This window comes from Vidua macroura, chromosome 7 (assembly GCF_024509145.1).
Source record: "Vidua macroura isolate BioBank_ID:100142 chromosome 7, ASM2450914v1, whole genome shotgun sequence".
Lineage (NCBI taxonomy): Eukaryota > Metazoa > Chordata > Aves > Passeriformes > Viduidae > Vidua > Vidua macroura.
This window is the reverse complement of record NC_071577.1, coordinates 39,360,325-39,382,328: the sequence shown is the minus strand read 5'-3', so window position 1 is coordinate 39,382,328 and position 22,004 is coordinate 39,360,325. Positions and strand designations below refer to the sequence as shown.

Genomic DNA, 22,004 nt, shown 5'->3' with positions numbered 1-22,004 from the left:
TCACTGGCTGTGTGACAGCCTTGGGTTGTGTATCCTCCTTTTTGAGGAGGTCTGTGTGGCAAGGGAAAGTCAAGGGAATTCAAATACTTGTCTTCTGGAGAACCAAGAGTTGGCAAAGGCAAAAGCAAGAAATTGTGCAGCTGAGAATGGTATGAAGAGCCTTAGGAGATGGGATAAAAGGCTCCTCCTATGTCTCTGCCAGATGCAGATTGACAAATGGGGTAGGTCTTTGCCTGCAATACCAACAAGATAGAGGGAGAAGATTTGTGAATTGCTTGATAGCCTCAGACAGGTTTCTGGGAGCTAAACTTAGCCAGAGTCACTTTTGTGGCCCAAGCTGGAGGGTTGACCCAGTGGAACATGTTCCATTAAGTGGAGTTTCCAGTAGTAGGAGATGAGGTTGCTGAGCTGTTTGTGTCCTTTCCTGTCCTTGCAGAACGTGTACAAGTCTGACCTGCAGTGGCTGAGGGGCATTGGCTGGTCCCCAATTGGATCATTGGACGTTGAGAAGAACAAGAGGGCGAGCGAGATCCTGAGTGACAAGAAGTACCGGCAGCACCCAGACACCATCAAGTTCACGAGCCTTCCTGACTCAATGCCCATGGTGCTGGCAAAACACAACTCTGAAATCATGAACCAAGTGAGAATTCCTTGTGTTTGCACCCTGAAGGAAATGAGCATCTTCCTTTCCCAGGATGTTGTTCTAAGTCCTTCCATGGCTACGGTTGTGCAAGGGGAGAAAATCCCTCTTGCCTCAAGGATTTGTATTCCTTGTTTGAGTTGAAATTTTCATTTGCATGGTTGGAGCAGTAATGGGTTACATTGTAGAAAAGGGTGAAGCATTAGAAAGGTTTGGGGAAAGTAAAGGTGTTCCTGGGTCAGTGCAAAGTAGAGGCCTCTTGCTTTGGTTTGTGGCCCCGATTTGCTCATTGAGTTTGTTTCCCTGAACCTGTGTGCTCTTACCTCCCTCTGTGCTCCTCGTTTCCAGCGCTCGTACATCTCAGCCTGGGAGAAGGACAAAACCAGCATTCACATCATGCCAGACACCCCTGGGATCCTGCTGGCCCAGCAGAACAAAGTGAACTTCAGTGAGGTGGGTGGTTGTTGAGGGTGCAGGGTGTGTCCCTGGGCGCTGCCGTGTGCGGGCAGCAGCGTTGTCTGAGGGCCTGGTGGTGTCTGTTGCAGAAACTGTACAAGCAGGCGATGGAGGAGGAGAAGAAGAAGGGCTACGACATGCGGGCAGATGCCATTCCCATCAAGTCTGCCAAAGCCTCCCGGGACATCGCCAGTGATGTGAGTGCACAGCAGCCCTCGTGGCACACTCTGGGGCTGAATCCTTTCTTTCTTTAAAATCTTTGTGGCTTCAGCTGCTATATTTTCTGGAGGTGGTGTCATAGGGCTTGCTGGGGTCATATAAAAACCCTAAACTAACACTCATTGATCATTTTTTTTCCATAGTACAAGTACAAGGAAGGGTATCGCAAACAGCTGGGCCACCACATTGGGGCCAGGAACATCGAGGATGACCCCAAAATGATGTGGTCAATGCACGTGGCCAAGATCCAGAGTGACAGGGAGTACAAGAAGGACTTTGAGAAGTCCAAGACAAGGTTCAGCAGCCCCGTGGACATGCTGGGAGTGGTGTTGGCCAAGAAATGCCAGGAGCTGGTCAGTGATGCCGATTACCGGCACTACCTCCATGAATGGACTTGTCTGCCAGACCAGAATGATGTGATCCATGCTAAGCAAGCCTATGACCTGCAGAGTGATGTGAGTACTTGCTGATAAGCCCTGGATTACCAAAATATTTGTAATTTCCTTGGAATATAAACTAGAGAATTTGCTCTCATATAGTATTTTTTCACGTTCTGTTTTTTTCCCTGTTCAAAGCAAGGCTATTATATTTTGAGCAGTGAAGGAATCTGAATGTAACGACATTATGAAGGTTTATTTACATCCAAATAGCAGAATTAACTCCGTATCATCCTTCATAACAGGGAATTTGAATATATTTAAATGCTGATTAACATATAAAGGGGAAATTTTTAAGTGATGCCTTTATATTTTGTAACAGAACTGCTACAAGTCTGACCTTGAGTGGCTGCGGGGCATTGGCTGGGTCCCAATTGGTTCCTTGGAAGTTGAGAAGGCCAAGAAGGCAGGGGAGATCCTGAGTGACAAAATTTACCGCCAGCATCCAGACACCATCAAGTTCACCAGCATCCCAGATTCTCTCCCCATGGTGCTGGCCAAGCAGAATGCAGACACCATGAACAAGGTGAGTCTGGATTTGATCAGGTAACTCATCAACAATCTCTGCCTAAACCCCTGAGACAGGACTGGGACCCCAGACTTGTGCCTGTGCTGTGAGATTTCAGCACTGTAAGGCTGTAAAAATGTAAGTTCCATTTTTGGTAGTCAGTGGGAAACTTGTTTTCATCAAGAGCTGATTTAGTAATATCTTCCTAGAGAATTACTAAGTTATTTTGCCACAGTTATCAATTGTGAATGTCTCCAAATACTCTGCTGTGTTTCTCCTGCAGCGTTTGTACACTGAAGCCTGGGATAAAGACAAGACACAAATCCACATCATGCCTGACACGCCTGAAATCACACTGGCAAGAGAGAACAAGAAGAACTACAGTCTGGTGAGTGTGGGAGCTCTCCAAATGCTACTGCTCTGTGTCATGGCTGGATCAGGAATGTTCTTGGAAACCTTCTAGAGATGGCACTGTCAGTTTCCTTAAGTAACTCCCATATTTATCCCCAAAATTGTGACTTTAAAAAAATGTATATTTGTAGTAATGAATACATAGAACAGTGAGCACTGATGAGAAGAAATTCCGTAAATTCCACATGAGTTGTGTGTTTCCACTGAGTTTTTGGGGAGTCATTCCTGCCAGTGTGCATAATGTTGGGAAGGCAAAAAATTAGTACCAGAACGGTAATTACCACCATAATTCTGAAAAGGTGTGATGCCAGTGTTCAACATTATTTTAGGCAAACAAGTTCACATCAGTAAGCCATATCAGTGGTTTTAAAAAGTAAGTTTTACTCCATGTGTATAGAAGAAAAGTTTAGCTCTAAATTGTAGTCAATGTTACATTATTTAAAGAAGTAAAATAAGAATTAATTAACAAATGTATTTAGTAAAGGTCTTCCTTTGACATGAATTTGTATCAGCTACTGATCTGAGGTTTTGAGTTTAAGGTAGATAAGACTGGGTATAATAAATCTAAACATAATTATTAGATCTACTTCCAAGCAGTTTGTTTTGCATAGAATATAACATATGGAACTTACATGAGTCCCACTGTTTAATTCTTCATCTAGAAACAATACAGACAGGCCATGGAAGATGCAAAGAAGAAAGGCTATGATTTGAGAGCTGATGCCATCCCCATCCAAGCAGCCAAAGCATCCAGGCAAATTGCCAGTGATGTAAGAATCTAACTTTTTGTTTCTTTCTATTTGACATCTCTCCTCTGCAACCTGAAAATTATCAGCTGGATCCCTCAGAAGGCACTGCAGTTAAACTGTGACCTTAAGTAGTAGATTTTTGCAAGAAAAATATAATGTATGTTAAAAAAAAATAAATTTGATAATTATAAGAACAATATAATGCTGCTATCATGATAATTGTATAGCTCATAGCCCTATATGTGTAAATAAGTATTTACAGTATGCGTATCATTATATGTAATAAGGATTAAATGCATTTATTAAGACCAGGATTATCTCTCACTAATACTAGTAAAGCACATTTCTTCAAAAAGGAAAATGATAAAAAATTTCTGTTTAGGGTTCTAACTCAAATAGCAAAAAACTTTAGTCCTGGAATATTATTAGCATGAGAATTGATTTGACTGTTTGGGTTTTTTTTTTTAATGGTAGGTTATAGATAAGTTTGGAAAGGTTATTGCTAGAAATATTTAATATGAGTAACTGATACTTATAGATGATGCAGAAATGTAATATCTTGGTTTGTGTTTCAGTACAAGTACAAGGAAGGGTATCGCAAGCAGCTGGGCCACCACATCGGGGCCAGGAACATCGAGGACGACCCCAAGATGATGTGGTCAATGCACGTGGCCAAGATCCAGAGTGACAGGGAGTACAAGAAGGACTTTGAGAAGTCCAAGACAAGGTTCAGCAGCCCCGTGGACATGCTGGGAATTGTGTTGGCCAAGAAGTGCCAAGGGCTGGTGAGCGACGTTGACTACCGGCACTACCTGCACCAGTGGATCTGCCTGCCCGACCAGAACGACGTGATCCATGCCAAGCAAGCCTACGAGCTGCAGAGTGATGTGAGTCCTCTGGCATTTGATTTTTGCTGAGGAATGACTTTATTTTACATAGTTGGTTCAGGCCATCTTGTTCTGATGTGGTAGAACCAGCATTTTGAGATTTATTTTTAAATTTTGTGGCTGTTTGAAACTAAGCTCTCCAACAGGATGTGTTTACTAATTGATGCTTCAATGAAATCCTCTAACTCCAGAATTGCTATCTATCATTTACCATTCTGTGAAAGTTGAATAATGGCTTCACCCTTAATATAGTGGAAATGCAGTTGTTTTTTCTGTATTTTCTCTTGTACTTTGAATTTATTTAAATTAATTGTTAAGTTGACAGTGAGGTTACTTATTGGTGAACTATTCACCATGTAAGTTGCATTATGGTTATTATTGATAGAATAACCTGTGTGGGTGATTTTTTTTTTTTTTTTTCTTCTGTTTTTTAACAGAACTGCTACAAATCTGACCTGGAATGGCTGCGGGGCATTGGCTGGGTCCCAATTGGTTCCTTGGAAGTTGAGAAAGCCAAGAAGGCAGGGGAGATCCTGAGTGATAAAATTTACCGCCAGCGTCCAGACACCATCAAGTTCACCAGTGTCACGGATTCCCTGGAGATGGTGCTGGCCAAGCAGAACGCAGACACCATGAACAAGGTGAGTCCTGATCCCTTGGGGTGACACATCAGGGGTGTCTGCCTCAGCCCTGGAGGCAGGACTGGGAATGAACTGAGCACAAGCAATGCTCATTTATTTATTCTTTCTCCTTAATCAATGTGGTGTTTTTAAAATGTTACATTTCCACAAGTCAATCCTCCTTTTGTCAATACTGTCTTTTCCTAATTACCTAACTGATTATCCCTGTTACATTTCCTATATTTTAATTTGGTATGGTCTGTGTTTTCCCTGATTATTGAGATTAACCTGGTTTTGAATGCTGTATCAATCTCTTCATGTTTTCTTTTTTAGCGTTTGTACACTGAAGCGTGGAACAAAGACAAGACCACGATTCATGTCATGCCTGACACCCCAGAAATCCTGCTGGCCAAACAAAACAGAGTGAACTACAGTGAGGTGAGTGCAACTGAAATCTGAGACAATTAACTTGTACTTCTGACAAGTACACTTTTGTCACCTTAGAATTTTATTAATTTTAAAATATTGTCAAGTTGTTTATTTTCACAAATGGTCTGTTCCCATGCTGAAATCAGAGTTGTTAGAGAAATTGAACTCCTGGATATCTAATTGGGCTACTGAAATATATTATCCCCCAAAAATTAAGAATAATTTCTACAGCAAGGTATGGAAATAACTAGTTTTGCTTTGCTTTTCCTCAATTATTCCCATTTTCCATGCATCTACAATAAAATTACAAGTTCTTTGAAATCCGCAGTTTTTTACTTTCTAGTGAATATAGAGCTGGGCTGAAGATGTTTAGGTTGACTGAAAGTCAACACTATTGTTTAGGGGCTTGAATAGTTTTATTACTCAGATGTGCTGAACTGAAATGCTATTTTGTTTTTGAAACTCAATTGTGATTTTTTTTTCTCACAGAAAATGTACAAACTGGCCTTGGAGGAGTCGAAGAAGAAGGGCTATGATTTGCGTTTTGATGCCATTCCCATCCAGTCTGCCAAAGCCTCCAGGGAGATTGCCAGTGAGGTGAGCAGCAAATCTATGGATTTGGTAATGGAAAAGAATCATAATGTTTGCTACTCTCATACTTCATCAAATAGATAATATTGAAATATATTTTCATAGTGATCCTTTGTAATGATTCCACTACATTGCCTTTAGTGCATGGAAGAAAGGGGAGCCAGTATTTTTATCGTGAGGAATATATCAGTGTAATAAATAAATATAATAATGTGAAGATTATTAATATGCCCCCTGCAATACTTCTGTTGATGTCCATGGATATTCAGGCAGCTTGATCAAAAAGGTGTATGAACCAATTATAGAGTTTGTCAGGTTAATTACTGATTCAAGCAATATTTCTGTTCAAGTGTCATAATGAAATTCAAGATGTCTGAACATAAAAACAGGGATAAACTATACAATGACTATGATAGCTTGTGCTTCTGGTAAGGCAACATCACTGAGAGATGGAGGATAACAGATTTTTATGCTCTTTGTTTACTCTCAAGTTGGGTATTTCAACTCTTTATATTCACAGTAAATCATATGGTCTTAATCAAGGAGTTTTATAAAAAGTTTGTAAAGTAAGTTAAAATTTAAAATTTAATCTTAATAGTAAAAGAATGTGAAGTACCAGACCTGTTGGAATGTGACATTAAACGTTTAGTGATTGAAAGCGTGTTATATAAAAACTCCTAGGTAACTATATCTGATAAAAAAGCTTCTTATGTGAAAATTAATCCCAGAGCAGAAAGACATCATATATTTATCTTTACAAAACAATGAGTACGTTAATCTGTTAGAATTACTTATTAATTTGTCAATTACCAAGTTAAATTACCAATTTAAATTACCAAGTCATTTAAATTTTACCAAGTAATTTAAATCCCTTCTGTTTCAGTACAAGTACAAGGAAGGGTATCGCAAGCAGCTGGGCCACCACATTGGGGCCAGGAACATCGAGGACGACCCCAAGATGATGTGGTCGATGCACGTGGCCAAGATCCAGAGTGACAGGGAGTACAAGAAGGACTTTGAGAAGTCCAAGACAAGGTTCAGCAGCCCCGTGGACATGCTGGGAATTGTGTTGGCCAAGAAGTGCCAGCAGCTGGTGAGCGACGCCGACTACCGGCACTACCTGCACCAGTGGATCTGCCTGCCCGACCAGAACGACGTGATCCACGCCAAGCAAGCCTACGAGCTGCAGAGCGATGTGAGTCCTCTGGCATTTGATTTTTGCTGAGGAATGAGTTTATTTTACATAGTTGGTTCAGGCCATCTTGTTCTGATGTGGTAGAACCAGCATCTTGAGATTTATTTTTAAGTTTCACTGTTAACTGATGCTAATATAGAGGTTGTATTAACTAACTGATATTTAAATGAAAATCTGTAATTCCAGGATTTGGACCATTTATCATTTACCATTCTGTGACAGTTGGATAGTGGCTTCACCCTTAATGTAGGTGAAATGCTGTCATTTTTTCCATAATTTTCTTTACAGCTTTGAATTTGTTTGAGTGAAGAGCTGATAGGAAGGTTACTTTCCTTTGGAAAGATGCACTCTGTAACATACAGTATCATTATTATTTTATTAAAATAACCTGTGTAATTTTTTTTTCCTGTAACAGAACTGCTACAAATCTGACCTGGAATGGCTGCGGGGCATTGGCTGGGTCCCAATTGGTTCCTTGGAAGTTGAGAAGGCCAAGAAGGCAGGGGAGATCCTGAGTGACAAAATTTACCGCCAGCGTCCGGACACCATCAAGTTCACCAGTGTCACGGATTCCCTGGAGATGGTGCTGGCCAAGCAGAACGCAGACACCATGAACAAGGTGAGTCCTGATCCCTCGGGGTGACACATCAGGGGTGTCTGCCTCAGCCCTGGAGGCAGGACTGGGAATGAACTGAGCACAGGCAATGCTGCAGTTCAGGCATTATGCATTTTCAATCGGTGTGCTCTTTTTATTTCACTCATAACTTTATGGTAATGGAAGACTCAAATTTGTGTAATATTCTGCATTTAAATATTTTCCTTGGCGTGTGTGTGCATTGGGCACTAATAATGCTTTGGTTTATTCATTATTCTGAAGCAATGTGGCAGTTTCCTTAATGTTTTTAAACTCCCTCAGATAAAATCTACTTTTGTTGATGTTACTTTTACCAGATTAACACATAACTGAATATCCATACTATATTTTATAGTGTCATAAAATGGTTTTGGTTAGAATGGACATTAAAGATCTTTTTGTTCCAACCCCCTGCCATGGGAAGGGACAATTTCCACTAGATCAGGCTCCTATCATTTTAATTAATGTGTTTTCAATGACTAATGAGATATTAACCTGGTTTTGAATGCCGTATCAATCTCTTCATGTTTTCTTTTTTAGCGTTTGTACACTGAAGCGTGGAACAAAGACAAGACCACGATTCATGTCATGCCTGATACCCCAGAAATCCTGCTGGCCAAACAAAACAGAGTGAACTACAGTGAGGTGAGTGCAACTGGAGAGCTGAGATAGTTAAAGGGTTTCTGATAAGTACACTTTTGTCACCTTTGAATTTTATTAATTTTAAAATATTGTCAAGTTGTTTATTTTCACAAATGGTCTGTTCCCATGCTGAAATCAGAGTTGTTCTTCCACAAAAATATATTTTCAATAAAAATATATTATCCCACAAAAATTAGAAATAATTTCTACAGGAAGTTGTGGAAATAGGTTATTTAGTTTTTTAAATGTTCCAGTCTTTGCATTCCCTAAATGATTTCCATTTTCCAAACATCTACGATAAAATTACAAGGTCTTTGAAATCTGGTGGGGTTTTTTTTCTTTTCTAGAGAACAGTATTTAAATTGTCTGAAGAGGAACAATATTGTTCATTGGACTTCATTTGTTTTACTGCACAGTTGTGCTGAACTGAGATGCAGTTTTGAATTTTGTTTTTTGAAACTAAGATGTGACCCTTTCTCACAGAAAATGTACAAACTGGCCTTGGAGGAGTCGAAGAAGAAGGGCTATGATTTGCGTTTTGATGCCATTCCCATTCAGTCTGCCAAAGCCTCCAGGGAGATTGCCAGTGAGGTGAGCAGGCTTTGTTCTCATTTCTCTGTGGATTTGGTAATGGAAAAGAAACAGAATCTTTGTTCACTTGTTTGCTAACGTCACATTTCACAAAATAGATAATATAGAAATCTGTTTTCATAGTAATTCTACCACATGCCTTAAGTGCACAAAAAAAAATGGATAGCCAGTATTTTTTTGTATGAGTTATGTATCACAGTAATGAATAAATATAATAACATGAAGATTATTTTTATGCCCCCATTGCTATCCGTGGATGTTCAAGTAGAATGAACAAAAAGATGTAGGAGTCTATGCTAGAGTTTGTCAAGTTAATTTCTGATTCAAAAATAGAAGTACTTTAAAATTTGTCCCCAAAAGAGATATGTAAGTAAATGAATTCTTAAAGTTTAAATGCATGTTTTTTCTGGAGGAAAGAAATGATTCTGATTCAGTGTCACATTGAAATCCAAAACATTGGAATACAAAACCAGGGAAGAAACTCTGCAATGACTGGGACAGGTTTTGTTTCAAGGATTAGGCAATATCACTAAGAGACAGAGGGTAACAGATTTTTATGCTCCTTGTTTTTCTACCAAGAAATCTATTTAAATGCTTTGTGTTAAAAAAGGATAAAATATATAAATATACATATGGATTTTTTTCCTGCAGTACAAGTACAAGGAAGGGTATCGCAAGCAGCTGGGCCACCACATCGGGGCCAGGAACATCGAGGATGACCCCAAGATGATGTGGTCGATGCACGTGGCCAAGATCCAGAGTGACAGGGAGTACAAGAAGGACTTTGAGAAGTCCAAGACAAGGTTCAGCAGCCCCGTGGACATGCTGGGAATTGTGTTGGCCAAGAAGTGCCAGCAGCTGGTGAGCGACGCCGACTACCGGCACTACCTGCACCAGTGGATCTGCCTGCCCGACCAGAACGACGTGATCCACGCCAAGCAAGCCTACGACCTCCAGAGTGATGTGAGCAAATCCTTAAATTTGTAACACAGTATTTCTGTAGTGCAGTAATTCTCCAGTGCAGTAATTCTGTAATACAGTAATTCTGTAATACAGAATTTAGTCTTTCACAATCTAATTTTTAAAATGTGGACAATAATCCTCTACTCGCTTGCATCAGACTTGTTGAAATGTTCTAATTCTTTCAATTCTTTCATCAAACATATGTTTAATTCTATTTTTTCAGTCCTTAACCTGAGGTATAATTTGTGTGTTACTCCGATACTAGCATTGTGCTCCAATACCTCTGTTATTTGTCTGATTTAAAAATTATTTTACTTAATCTTCAAAAACAACTGTTGTTTTCAGAACCATATCCTCAGAAACATACCCAGTTGTTCATATTGTATGTTCTTGTTTATATTAGTTTTAATATTTGATCACACTTGCCCATATATAACAAATTTTCAAATTTTTTCAGGCTGTTTACAAATCAGACCTGGAATGGCTGAGAGGCATTGGATGGGTTCCTATTGGGTCCTTGGAAGTTGAGAAAGCCAAGAAAGCTGGAGAAATCCTCAGTGACAGGAAGTATCGGCAGCCTGCAGACAAAATCAAATTTACCAGCGTGACAGATTCCTTGGCCATGGTCTTAGCCAAGCAAAATGCTGAGATCATGAACAAGGTGAGGGTGGTATTGCCAGTTAATAGAACTTGTACATGAGGTGAAAAATTCAAAATGCAAAGTAAACCCAAAAACTTGCGGATTTAAGAGAAAGTCAATGTTCAAATTCAGCCATTGTACAGGAAAGCTGTTCTCTCAGGGCTCAGTCTGAAGTGAGCAGTTGGCAAAAATCTACAGACAAAAGTCCCTTAAATCACAGATTTTTCCAAGAGTAATACTGCGTGATGAACAAGTGATGAGGAAATGCCTGAAGTTCTCTGGATGTGAAACATCTGCAACATATCCAAGATCTGGAGGGTCAAAGTCACTAAGTACCTCCTCCTTTATAACAAACCTAATCAAACAACTTATACAGAATAATTAATACGCTTTTCCTCCTCTGGCTGTTTCTCCACAATCCAAAATCTATCAATTGCTGCACCAGCTTAGCCTGAGAAATAATGAGAAGGAACAAAGTTTTCCTTCTTGAGCTGTTCAGAGAGAAACTTTGCTGTGTCATGGTATTAGAGCTTACTGAAACTACCCCAAGTTTGTAAAATAATTGTAACTGTAAAATAATTGTATAAAGGACTGTTTGTAAAGGGCTGTTTTCCTCTCTCGCAGCGCTTGTACACGGAAGCCTGGGATGCAGACAAGAAGTCCATCCATGTCATGCCTGACACACCAGACATTCTGTTAGCAAAGGCCAACGCAGCCAACGTTAGCAATGTAAGGACATTTAAACATGTACTGAACTAGTGGAAATTCAGAGTTAAGTCAGCATTTCTTTAATCATAAAGATGTTCTGAAACACGCATTCATAAAAAGAATTGAGAGACAATTACGAAATGTAGAAATCCCATTTTTCAGAATATTGATAAGCCATTTTCTGTCTTCTCTTGTGTAGAAACTTTATGTCCAAGCCTGGGAAGAGGCCAAAAAGAAGGGTTATGACATGAGAGCTGATGCAATTCCAATCAAAACAGCAAAAGCATCAAGAGACATTGCGAGTGACGTATGTTCTTCCTTTACAGTTATTTTCAGTTACCTCAAAAACAAGAATATATATTTTTGTGATCAGTAGCAATAGGAAATGATGGGACCTGCATCCCAGATTCACTTCTTTTTGTATTTCCAGTACAAGTACAAAGAAACCCACGAGAAGCAGAAGGGCCACTACATCGGGTGCCCCAGTGCCAAGGAGGACCCCAAGCTGGCGTTGGCCGCGCGCGCCATGGCCCTGCAGAACGACCGCCTCTACAAGAAGGCCTACAACGATTCCAAGACCCAGATCCACATCCCCGTGGATGCCCTGTCGGTGCAGGCAGCCAAGGAGTGCCAGACCCTGGTCAGTGACATTGACTACAGGCAGTACCTGCACCAGTGGACCTGCCTTCCTGACCAGAACGACGTGATCCACGCACGGCAGGCCTACGACCTCCAGAGCGATGTGAGTGACAATCGCTGTAGGAAAGCTTTAGGGCAGCTGTGTGAGGCTCTGTTTGTTAGTGACTGGCAAACATACTTTCAAATGCACCTTCTTGGGCCTGCAGTCAGTTCTGGTATATTTATTTTATCCTTTCTGAAGGATTTCAGCCTGGGTGCCAGAAATATTTGGGGCAGTTCATAAGGAAGCCATGTTTTCTTGGTGTTGGAATGTTTGCCTTCAGACTACTTGCAGCTTATGCCCCTGGTCTGGATGTAGTGTATTAAAAGTATCATTGTTTCTGCGCAAATCAGGGGTGCTGTGTCTAGAAAAGACCTGATACAACAGAGCATCACTGGCTGCTTGTTGTGTAAAGCGTGTGTGAATAAGTTGGGGAAAGGCTTATGAAAAACCTTCTTGCACTTAGAGTTAGAGCTGCAGAATCCCAAAATGGTTTGGATTGGAAAAGATCATCTTATTCCAACCCCCTGCCATGGACAAGGGACACCTTCCAGTAGACCTGGTTGTTCAGAGCCTCATCCAGACTGGTCCTGAACATCTCCAGGAATCGAGAGTCCACCAGCTCTCTGGGCTAAGAGTTATCTCTGCAATGCCAATAACCCTTGGTTTGTTTGTAGAACGTGTACAAGTCCGACCTGGAGTGGCTGCGAGGCATTGGCTGGCTGACAGAAGGGTCTGTGGACGTGGTCAAAGCCAAGAAGGCCCAGGAGCTCCTCAACGACCGCCTGTACCGCACGCGGCCGGAGCAGCTGAAGTTCACCAGCATCGCTGACTCCCCAGACGTTGTCCTGGCCAAGACCAACGCCATGCAGCTCAGTGATGTAAGCTCCCCTTCCACATTTCACTTCTTTCTGGTGGAGAGTAGAATTTCTATGGTGGGAACGATGAGTTGGTGTCGCTATTGGACACAAAATGAGCACACAGAAGGTTGGTGAGTTCAAGAGAGAAAAAAAGCCAATTTTATTTCTGACCTCGCAATATATAGAATTCCAAAAGTGACAGCAGGTTGGAGGATGAAATTGCCACCTCTCCAACCACACTGGTCAAACCAACAGTCCATCAATTCTCTCCTCTCACAAAGAAGAATGCAAAACAATCATTATTGACATGAACAGTGCGTGAGAACTCCAGTAGAAATATGTAAACATTATCAGAAGACTGAAGACATTTTATGAGAATGTTAAAACTTTCAAAAGAACTATAAAAAAAAAAAAACTTAACACTTTTAAAAATCAGGGCAACAAGTTGGGAAGTTTTGCAAATTGGAATTACTGAAGAATTCCTCTTGGTGTTTTGTTCTCACCATACTGAATTGCTGCTGTTCTTCCTTTCTCCACAGCGTCTGTATCGTGAGGCCTGGGATAAAGACAAGACCCAGATTTCCCTCCCTTCAGACACTCCTGTCATGCTGCAGTCCAAAGTCAATGCTCTCAACATCAGCAATGTAAGAGAATAACATGAAATATTTGTGAAATGTTAGAAAATGAAAGCTGGCAATTGTTCTTCCAGGTTTTGCTGTAAATGGTGGTGCATGATCTCACCTTCTAATGTGCTTGTAAACAGGAAATTACATCCAGAGGCTTTTTATCACCTCTCAGCCTATCAACAGGTTGTGTGTTCATGAACAAACTCCCAAGCTCAGTGCACAGTTCCACACAACTCCTTCTCCCTTTGGCAAAACCTGCCAAATGCATTCCATGGAGGAGTTGTTGGAGTCTGCAGACCTAGTGCTGTCTTCACAAATATTTCTGCTGCCTCTTTGTGTTTAAATTTTCCACCTTCTTTAAATCATGAGTTTTCTGTTGAGACACTTGCCAGGATCATTATAGTAACTCTGCCAGTCTCAGGAAGCAAACGGGGCTCCCAAGCTGGTCGTTCCAGGCACGCAGGTTTTTAGAGAAGGCATTGCACTGTGTTTAACGAAGGTGATTAATTTTCTTTACAGAAACATTACCAGAAAGCCTGGGATGAGGCCAAGGCGAAAAGCTACGACATAAGAGCTGATGCCATTCCCATCAAACAAGCCAAGGCCTCCAGAGACATTGCCAGTGAGGTACAGCCTTCCCTTCGTGTGGTGCTTGTGTCTCAGCAGAACTGAGGGAAGCTCAGGCTGGCAGCCTGAGTCTGGTGGCTGTGTCCAGGTGAGCAACACGCCTTCTGTCCTCTCTGCATTTCCAGTACAAGTACAAAGAAACCCACGAGAAGCAGAAGGGCCACTACATCGGGTGCCCCAGTGCCAAGGAGGACCCCAAGCTGGCGTGGGCCGCGCGCGCCATGGCCCTGCAGAACGACCGCCTCTACAAGAAGGCCTACAACGATTCCAAGACCCAGATCCACATCCCCGTGGATGCCCTGTCGGTGCAGGCAGCCAAGGAGTGCCAGACCCTGGTCAGTGACATTGACTACAGGCAGTACCTGCACCAGTGGACCTGCCTTCCTGACCAGAACGACGTGATCCACGCACGGCAGGCCTACGACCTCCAGAGCGACGTGAGTACCTACAGAGATGTCTGGTTTTATTATTTAATAGATTACAGCCTTATTCTGTTTGTTCAATGCTATACAGTCACAACATATTTATGTTTAGACTGTTAAACTTTTTGTTACTGCTATTATGTGTTCTTTTACACCCTTAAAAAGCATTGGTTTTATCTGTACATTTTGTAAAACTTTAGTTGATAATAGGTTGCATAATTCTTGTTGACAGGTATGATTTGGAGGGGCTGAAGGATTTGCCTTTCTTGCTTTGATGTCACTTAGGAATAAGAGCTGTTTGCTGCCTTGGAATCAGGTGGCTTTTGTTACTTCTGTTTGCTTAAGTCAGCTTGGAAATTTATTTAATTGGAAGAAATCTCTGTGAGGTAGCTAGTGAGAGGTTTTAGTGGCTGAATGCAAAGCAGGAGTCAATGCAGCTGATTTCCTGACCTGGCTTTGCTGCTTATTATTTCCTCTTCCACTGTTTCAGTTACAAGCTTTGGAGATGAGGTTCCTGTTCCTTGCTGTTTGTCAATTTTCCTGGTAGGCAGCTTGGGGTTTTGTTAGGACTTGTAAATTGTTGAAATTACTAGAGGAATAAGTGTTTTGCAAGGGACAGGAAGACTGTTGTAAGCTTTTAATATTAATCATCTTTAACTGCAACTCCTTTCAGTTGTTTCTCATTACAAGGTTTTAGTATGTGTTGTGTAAGAACTGAATTACTTAAAACCTTGTTGCCAGGTTTAATTTTACTTATGACACTGAACATCTCCTGTCTATAAAAAGGATTACTCTGACTCTAACTAGGTTTATATAACATAATCTGCTTTGCATAGCTTAAAATTATTAAGACAGTAATTTTAAACAGTATTTTCCTTTTCTGACCATCTCTCCCAGGCTGTGTACAGGTCAGACCTGGAGTGGCTCCGTGGAATTGGGTGGTTGCCCAACGACTCTCCAGAAATTAAGAGGGTGAAGAATGCCCAGGATCTCCTGAGTGACAACGTGTATCGGACCCCCATTGACAGCGTGAAGTACACCAGTGTTGTGGATTCCCCAGATGTTGTTCTGGCCAAAACCAACGCTGAACAGATCAGCATTGTACGTTCCAACCTCCCCAGAGCTGCTTCCACACTAGAAACTAAAGAGAAATCTCACTGCTAAAATATAAAACTGATCCGTGGTGTTTTAAGTTCAGTGCTTTCCCAAACATTTTACACTTTCGAGATGATAGTTCAGGAGAGATGTTTGGGAATTTATATTATTGATATGTGAAATTCTGTAAGTCTGATGATATTATTAAATGACTGTTTTAACAGCCAAAATATAAAGAAGCCTGGGAAAAGGACAAGACTATGATCCACATCATGCCAGACACCCCTGAAATCAACCTAGCCAAGGCTAATGCTGTTAATTACAGCCAGGTATGTTTATCATTCTGTTTTCTCTAAAATAGTGTGTGGAATATATCATTCTAAGATGTTGAATCTCATTGAAGTCTGTCCTCATACAGGGCTTGTGACATTCCCTTCCCTCTACTGAATATCCTTAAAGTATTCAGCCATTTTAAAATAAATATTTGCATTCAGCTATTTAAAAATTATTAATATCATGCCCCTGCTGAGGGAATATTTTATTGAAATGGATGAGAATCCAAGGCATATAAAGATTTTCTACCCTTCTACAAACACCCTTCTTTGCTTTATAGGTTGCACAGCTGGTGTTGCATGTTTCAGAGGCAACTGCATTTATGGCTAGGAGCAGGAGTAATGCTCAAAAAATTTCATGGTATTTCAGCAAATAAATGGTTGGAAACTCTGTTTCTGTAATGAAAATGTCAGAGCATTCAGCATGTGTGTGATATTTTATCTGTCTTTTCAGAAACAATATAAAGGAGCTTGGGACGAGCTGAAGATGAGCTACGATTTGAGAGCAGATGCAATTCCAATCAAGACAGCCAAGGCTTCTAGAGAGATTGCCAGTGATGTAAGTACCAAAAGAGGCATCTCCCATGCTCCAAGAGCTCTTTCATGCTAGCTGTTACTGATGGTGACCTCTGCTCTGCCCCCAGTACAAATACAAGCTGGAGCACGAGAAGCAGAAAGGACACTACGTGGGAGTGCCCAACGCAAAGGGAGATTCCAAAATCCAGTTTGCCCTGGACGTAGCCAAAGTTCAGAGCGAACGAGAGTACAAGAAGCACTTTGCCAAGCAGAAGACCCAGTGCCACCTGCCAGTGGACATGATGTCCATCGTGTCAGCCAAGCACGGGCAGGCCCTGGTGAGCGACGCCGACTACCGGCACTACCTGCACCAGTGGATCTGCCTGCCCGACCAGAACGATGTCATTCATGCCAGGCAAGCCTACGACCTCCAGAGCGATGTAAGTTCACCTCAAAACACCCCTTAACCTAGTCCTGTATTGCCTCTTCTTACTCTGCTTCAGCTCTAAGGAGTGGCAATCTGCTCCTGAATTCAGGGAACTTACCTTGCTCTTTGGTAGAGCTGCACAGTGTCGGCCACTTATAAATTGCCATGGTGGGAGGGTGATAAATTCAGATGTAGTGCTCATGTTGGAACTGCTGCTCCCCTTTTAACCACTGGATTAAATGCTGTTTTTTATGAATCTTACTGGATTGTCCAGGGCAGTGTAGCTAAGAGCATGGACCCTCTTTTGTTTTCCCAGGCTGTTTATAAAGCTGATTTGGAATGGCTGCGGGGAATCGGGTGGTTGCCAAATGACTCCCTTGGAGTCAAGCATGTCAAATATGCTGGAGATCTCCTGAGTGAGGTAACCAAATGTTTTTCAATACTAAAATTTTCTTCAGGGGTATTTGTCACTCAAAGTATTTTAAATGGTTTAAACAATGAGGGTTTTTTCCCAATGAAAAATGCAACTGCAGTATATTCACAAGATTTATTGTCTATGCAGAAGTTTTTCTCCATCAGAACTTCCTTATCTTGTGTATCTATGCAGAATCGCTGTATTAGGCATCAAATATTCCAGGGTAATCTGTTCTTCTCTTTCTTGTGCAGAGGAAGTACCGCACGAAAGCTGAAACTCTCCCGTTCACTCCCGTGGCTGACAGAGTGGATTATGTCACAGCAAAGAACAGCACTGAAATCCTCAGTGATGTAAGTTTGCTCTCAGTGTCTGGGCTACATTTGACTTCTGTGATTCTGTATTTAATGTGCTTTGTCTACTAGCCTTGCCAATTCAGGGGTTGATTTGTTATTTTGTGTGTAAATTATGGTGTTTTTCCCAGTTCTGTGGTGGTGCTACAAGGCAGACATTTCTTTCTGTGTCCTAGATTAAATACCACAAAGAATGGAATGAGGCCAAGACAAATTATACTCTCACAGATACACCACAGCTGGATATGGCCCGAGAGGCAGCCAGAATTCTGAATCAGGTGCGTGGTCTCTCCTTGACAGCTTCTACTCACATTTTTGAGATATTTAGAAAACCTGCCTTACTGATAACAACCTGAAGGAAGGATTTGTTATCCTTCTGTATAAATTACATACATACAGTAATCGTTCTCATTGTAGTAGTGTTGAATTCCTCATCACTTTTTATTTCCCACAGAATTTGTACAAGGAAAGTTGGGAGAAAGAAAAAGCCACTGGTTACCTCCTGCCTCCTGACACGGTGCAGATCTCTCATGCCAAGCGCTCGAGTGATGTCCAAAGTGAGGTAATGATTTTTCATTAGGAAGATGAGTGCTTGGATGCCTGAAATGTTTTAGGCCTTGAAAATTCCCAAACAGACTTAAAAAGCTTTCCATCTGGGGTAACATCTAGACTTTTCATGGCCTGTGAATTCTACTGTCCTCCAAATAATTCAGCCATCTTTGTGATTATGTGGCTTGGAGATATTAGTGCTGAAGGTCAGATTCCTTCCACATTCCTTCTCTCCAGAAAATCAACTGAGCTGGATTTCCATATTTTATAAGTGTTAAATACTTGAAGTGATTCTGTGATTATAGCATACATGGCTCTGATTTCACTTTTTGGACTATCAAAACCTGTAAGCCAGGACACACTTTACATTTTAAACATTTGCATAATGGATCTTGAAATTATTACATGACTCTTATTTGGAATAAACATTTTGTCAAAACAGTTTGACGTAAATACCATAAATAAGCATCCACTCTTCAGACAATCTCAAGTAATTTGTTGCCAAAATGAGATTAAATGCACTTGCTAGAAAACATTCTCTAGCAAGTCTTCCCTCTTGTGTTAACAATTCCTTTTACTGAAAATAGGGAGTATATTAGACTAGAAAATGCTGTATTTTGAACCGGAAGGCTTATACAAAGTAATGTTGTTGTTTGTGACTAGATTTTTATCTGGTCATGTACTGAAAACCTAAGGCTGCATTTAACAGCTCCCTGTCTCATCTGCTCTTTGTGTTGACAAAGCTGAAGCTGTTCCCAGGTTAAAACCAGAGTGGGTACAGCCAGAGCTGATTTTCTCTGTATTTCTCCCCTCTGCCACCAGCTGAAATACAAAGCTGAGTATGTCAAGCAGAGAGGTCACTATGTGGGAGTTGCCAAGATGAGGGATGACCCCAAGCTGGTGTGGTACGAGCACGCGGGCGAGATCCAGAACGACAGGCTGTACAAATCAGACTACAACAAAACCAAGTCCAAAATCCACATGCCTTCGGATGCCATGGCAGTTGTGGCAGCAAAGGAGTGCCAGAACTTGGTCAGTGATGTTGAGTATCGCCAGTACCTGCACCAGTGGACCTGCCACCCTGACCAGAACGACGTGATCCACGCACGGCAGGCCTACGACCTGCAGAGTGATGTGAGTGATGGGGCAGCCCTGCGAGGTCCTTTCCACATGGCCTGGCCTAAGGGTATTGCCCACAGCACATCATCCCTCCTGAGTTCAGTAATTTCTGTCCTTTTGCATTGTCTTTCTGCTTTAGAACGTCTATAAAGCTGATTTGGAGTGGCTCCGTGGCTGTGGCTGGATCCCTCTCGATTCAGTGGAGCATAAGAAGGTTAAGAATGCACAGGAACTGATAAACAAGGTAAGAGAAAATACTTCAGCAGTTCCACAATTAGCACTTCTTTCTCATGCACAGTGTTTAAGACATTATTTCTCCTCTTTGCAGAGAGCATACACAAAAGAAGCTCTGGAGAACTTTTCCAAGTACACCAGCGTGGTTGACACTCCTGAGATCACTTTGGCAAAGATGAACTCTGTCAATCAGAGTGATGTATGTACCTTTTTTTTAAGTAAAAAAATCATAGAGAAGAATTAGGAGATTATTTAATTGCTTTTGCTAACTCAGCCTTATATATTTGTGTGTGCACCTCAATAATAACAGGCTTTCCTGGGGTAAACAAGTTTAGTAAGAAGTGATAGGAATGAACAACACAATATTGCTGTCCAAGCAATTTAACATTTTCCTGTAGAAGAATATGGCATGTCCCTGACTTAGAGTTGGCGTAGATTTTTTTTACAGAAGACTGAGTCCTGTTCTTGAACAGTTCATGGAGTTCCTGGTGTTGCTAAACTGTATTTGCTGAGCAGTATCTTAATTTTTTCATGAATACCATGTGGATTTTGAGGTGGCACAGTAACATTTGCCTGTGTATTACAATGGTTGGAATGTCCTACACAACATTATTGCATTATAACACAAGAGAAAAGCAATGTCTACTGCTAATAGATGGACTAATGGGAAAAATGTATTTCTCCTGTGGAATTAACACTGTGCTGGATTTCTTTTGTAGCTAAAATACAAAGAAACATTTAACCAGGAGAAAGGCCAGTACATTGGGTCTGATGATACTCCTGCTCTGCACCATGCCAAAGACATGTCCTTGCTCCACAGTGAGGTGAGATCCCATAGATATCAACCTTTGAAATGTGGGGTGGACTTGAGGAACTGTTGTACTCTCAGTAGTGGCACTGGGGAGGTTATTTAATCCCTTTTTTCTTCAGCTTTCCTGTTTGGATCACCCTGGAATCAGGGTGATTTCTTTCCTTACTGAAATGATCTCAAAGGACAGACAGCTATGTGGTGCTTGGAAGTCATAACGGTGTGATAAAACCAAATATAATTCCATCCAATAATATCTTCTGAGACTATTGATACATTTTACATTTACTTTTTTTATAATAAATGAAAACTGTAGATTATTTACGTAATTAAGCAGTTACTTTCGAGTAGTCTCACTGATTTTAATGAGAAACCTCTATTTGTTTTAAATAGAAGTGATTACTCATTTGTATGAGGAGGCACTTCATAATTTAATCTGAAGGTGAAAATATTTAATATTTAACAAAAAAGTATTAGGAAAGTTCCATTGGCACAAATGTTTCTTTAATAAACGCCAATATTTCTTGAAGATTTTTCACAATTTTGATCATCTAGAAAATTATCAATCTCAATTCTATACTGCACTTTTAAACCAGAGCTCATATCTATATTTTGGACATTTTTATTACCCTTCTGGTATAAATATAATAAAGAAAGCAGAAATCAGCTCAAATTTGTGCTTAGGTAGCTTCCCTGAAGTGAACACGTGTCCTGTTTGCCTTATTCTGAATGACTGTTCAAAATGAACATTCTCCATTTAATTTATTGGGAACCACTCTGTAAAAACATTCTGTATTCCGTGTCATATCCCATGCGTGTATAAATGGGAATTTTTCATCGAAATCTGTGTGTGCTGTGTTTGTCTAGAAACATTACAAGAAGGCTTGGGAGCTGAGCAAGCCCATTGGGTACACTCTGGATGAGAAATACGTTCCACTTGTGGGAGCCAAACATGCAAACCACATCAACAGCGAGGTCAGGAGGGATTTCCTATTCTTTCCCTTTCCCCCCCCCCCCCCAATATGTTGTTAAGAATGAGCATTAAAATTTCCACATGAATATTTTTTCAGCTTAAATACAAGGAAATATATGAGAAGCTGAAAGGCCATTACCTGGCTGGGAAGGATATTGGTGATTTCCCCAGTGTCATTCACTCCCTGGAATTCCAGAAAATGAGGAGCGCGGTAAGGAATGAACGAGTCTGGAATATTTTCCATTTCCTTTATTTCACCATTTATTTCACTGATGAAATTCACTGTTTCATTACTTAAACATAAGTAGTGCAAAGTTTAATAGAACTGGAGAATCACAGGGTCATTAAGGTTGGAAAAGACTTCCAAGATCAAGTCCAACCTTAACATAAATCCACAATAATATCAGTAACAATTATTTCAGCATGCTTATGTTCCCTGCACACTTATTTTTATATGTGGGTTGAATAATTGAATTTAAAATTATTTAGGAGATTGAAAAGGGATTTGTTTAGCTATTAGAAATACTACAGTAAGGAAAAAAAGCCTTTTTCTATTTCAGTCTAAGGATCTGAGCAGTAAAAAAATATCAAGTGGGATTCATTTCCTTTACAAATAAAAGTGTAAATTTTGAGTTGAAATAGGAATTTAAGA

The 22,004-nt window shown here is 40.8% G+C and overlaps 1 protein-coding gene across 1 annotated transcript in view; it reads left to right on the top strand.

Moving 5' to 3' along the window:
• Positions 1–22,004, top strand: part of NEB (nebulin) — a 103,881-nt gene that overhangs the window by 28,973 nt on the left and 52,904 nt on the right. The window contains exons 47-80 of the mRNA XM_053982419.1: positions 437–640; positions 989–1,093; positions 1,186–1,293; positions 1,459–1,770; positions 2,075–2,278; positions 2,544–2,648; positions 3,334–3,441; positions 3,996–4,307; positions 4,745–4,948; positions 5,261–5,365; positions 5,846–5,953; positions 6,831–7,142; positions 7,558–7,761; positions 8,317–8,421; positions 8,902–9,009; positions 9,661–9,972; positions 10,430–10,633; positions 11,237–11,341; positions 11,520–11,627; positions 11,751–12,062; positions 15,432–15,635; positions 15,854–15,958; positions 16,416–16,520; positions 16,606–16,917; positions 17,221–17,325; positions 17,571–17,669; positions 17,846–17,947; positions 18,124–18,231; positions 19,041–19,352; positions 19,477–19,581; positions 19,666–19,770; positions 20,291–20,395; positions 21,247–21,354; positions 21,450–21,563. Of these exons, the coding sequence (XP_053838394.1) occupies positions 437–640; positions 989–1,093; positions 1,186–1,293; positions 1,459–1,770; positions 2,075–2,278; positions 2,544–2,648; positions 3,334–3,441; positions 3,996–4,307; positions 4,745–4,948; positions 5,261–5,365; positions 5,846–5,953; positions 6,831–7,142; positions 7,558–7,761; positions 8,317–8,421; positions 8,902–9,009; positions 9,661–9,972; positions 10,430–10,633; positions 11,237–11,341; positions 11,520–11,627; positions 11,751–12,062; positions 15,432–15,635; positions 15,854–15,958; positions 16,416–16,520; positions 16,606–16,917; positions 17,221–17,325; positions 17,571–17,669; positions 17,846–17,947; positions 18,124–18,231; positions 19,041–19,352; positions 19,477–19,581; positions 19,666–19,770; positions 20,291–20,395; positions 21,247–21,354; positions 21,450–21,563 (5,634 nt within the window). The remainder of the gene's footprint in view (positions 1–436; positions 641–988; positions 1,094–1,185; positions 1,294–1,458; positions 1,771–2,074; positions 2,279–2,543; positions 2,649–3,333; positions 3,442–3,995; positions 4,308–4,744; positions 4,949–5,260; positions 5,366–5,845; positions 5,954–6,830; positions 7,143–7,557; positions 7,762–8,316; positions 8,422–8,901; positions 9,010–9,660; positions 9,973–10,429; positions 10,634–11,236; positions 11,342–11,519; positions 11,628–11,750; positions 12,063–15,431; positions 15,636–15,853; positions 15,959–16,415; positions 16,521–16,605; positions 16,918–17,220; positions 17,326–17,570; positions 17,670–17,845; positions 17,948–18,123; positions 18,232–19,040; positions 19,353–19,476; positions 19,582–19,665; positions 19,771–20,290; positions 20,396–21,246; positions 21,355–21,449; positions 21,564–22,004) is intronic.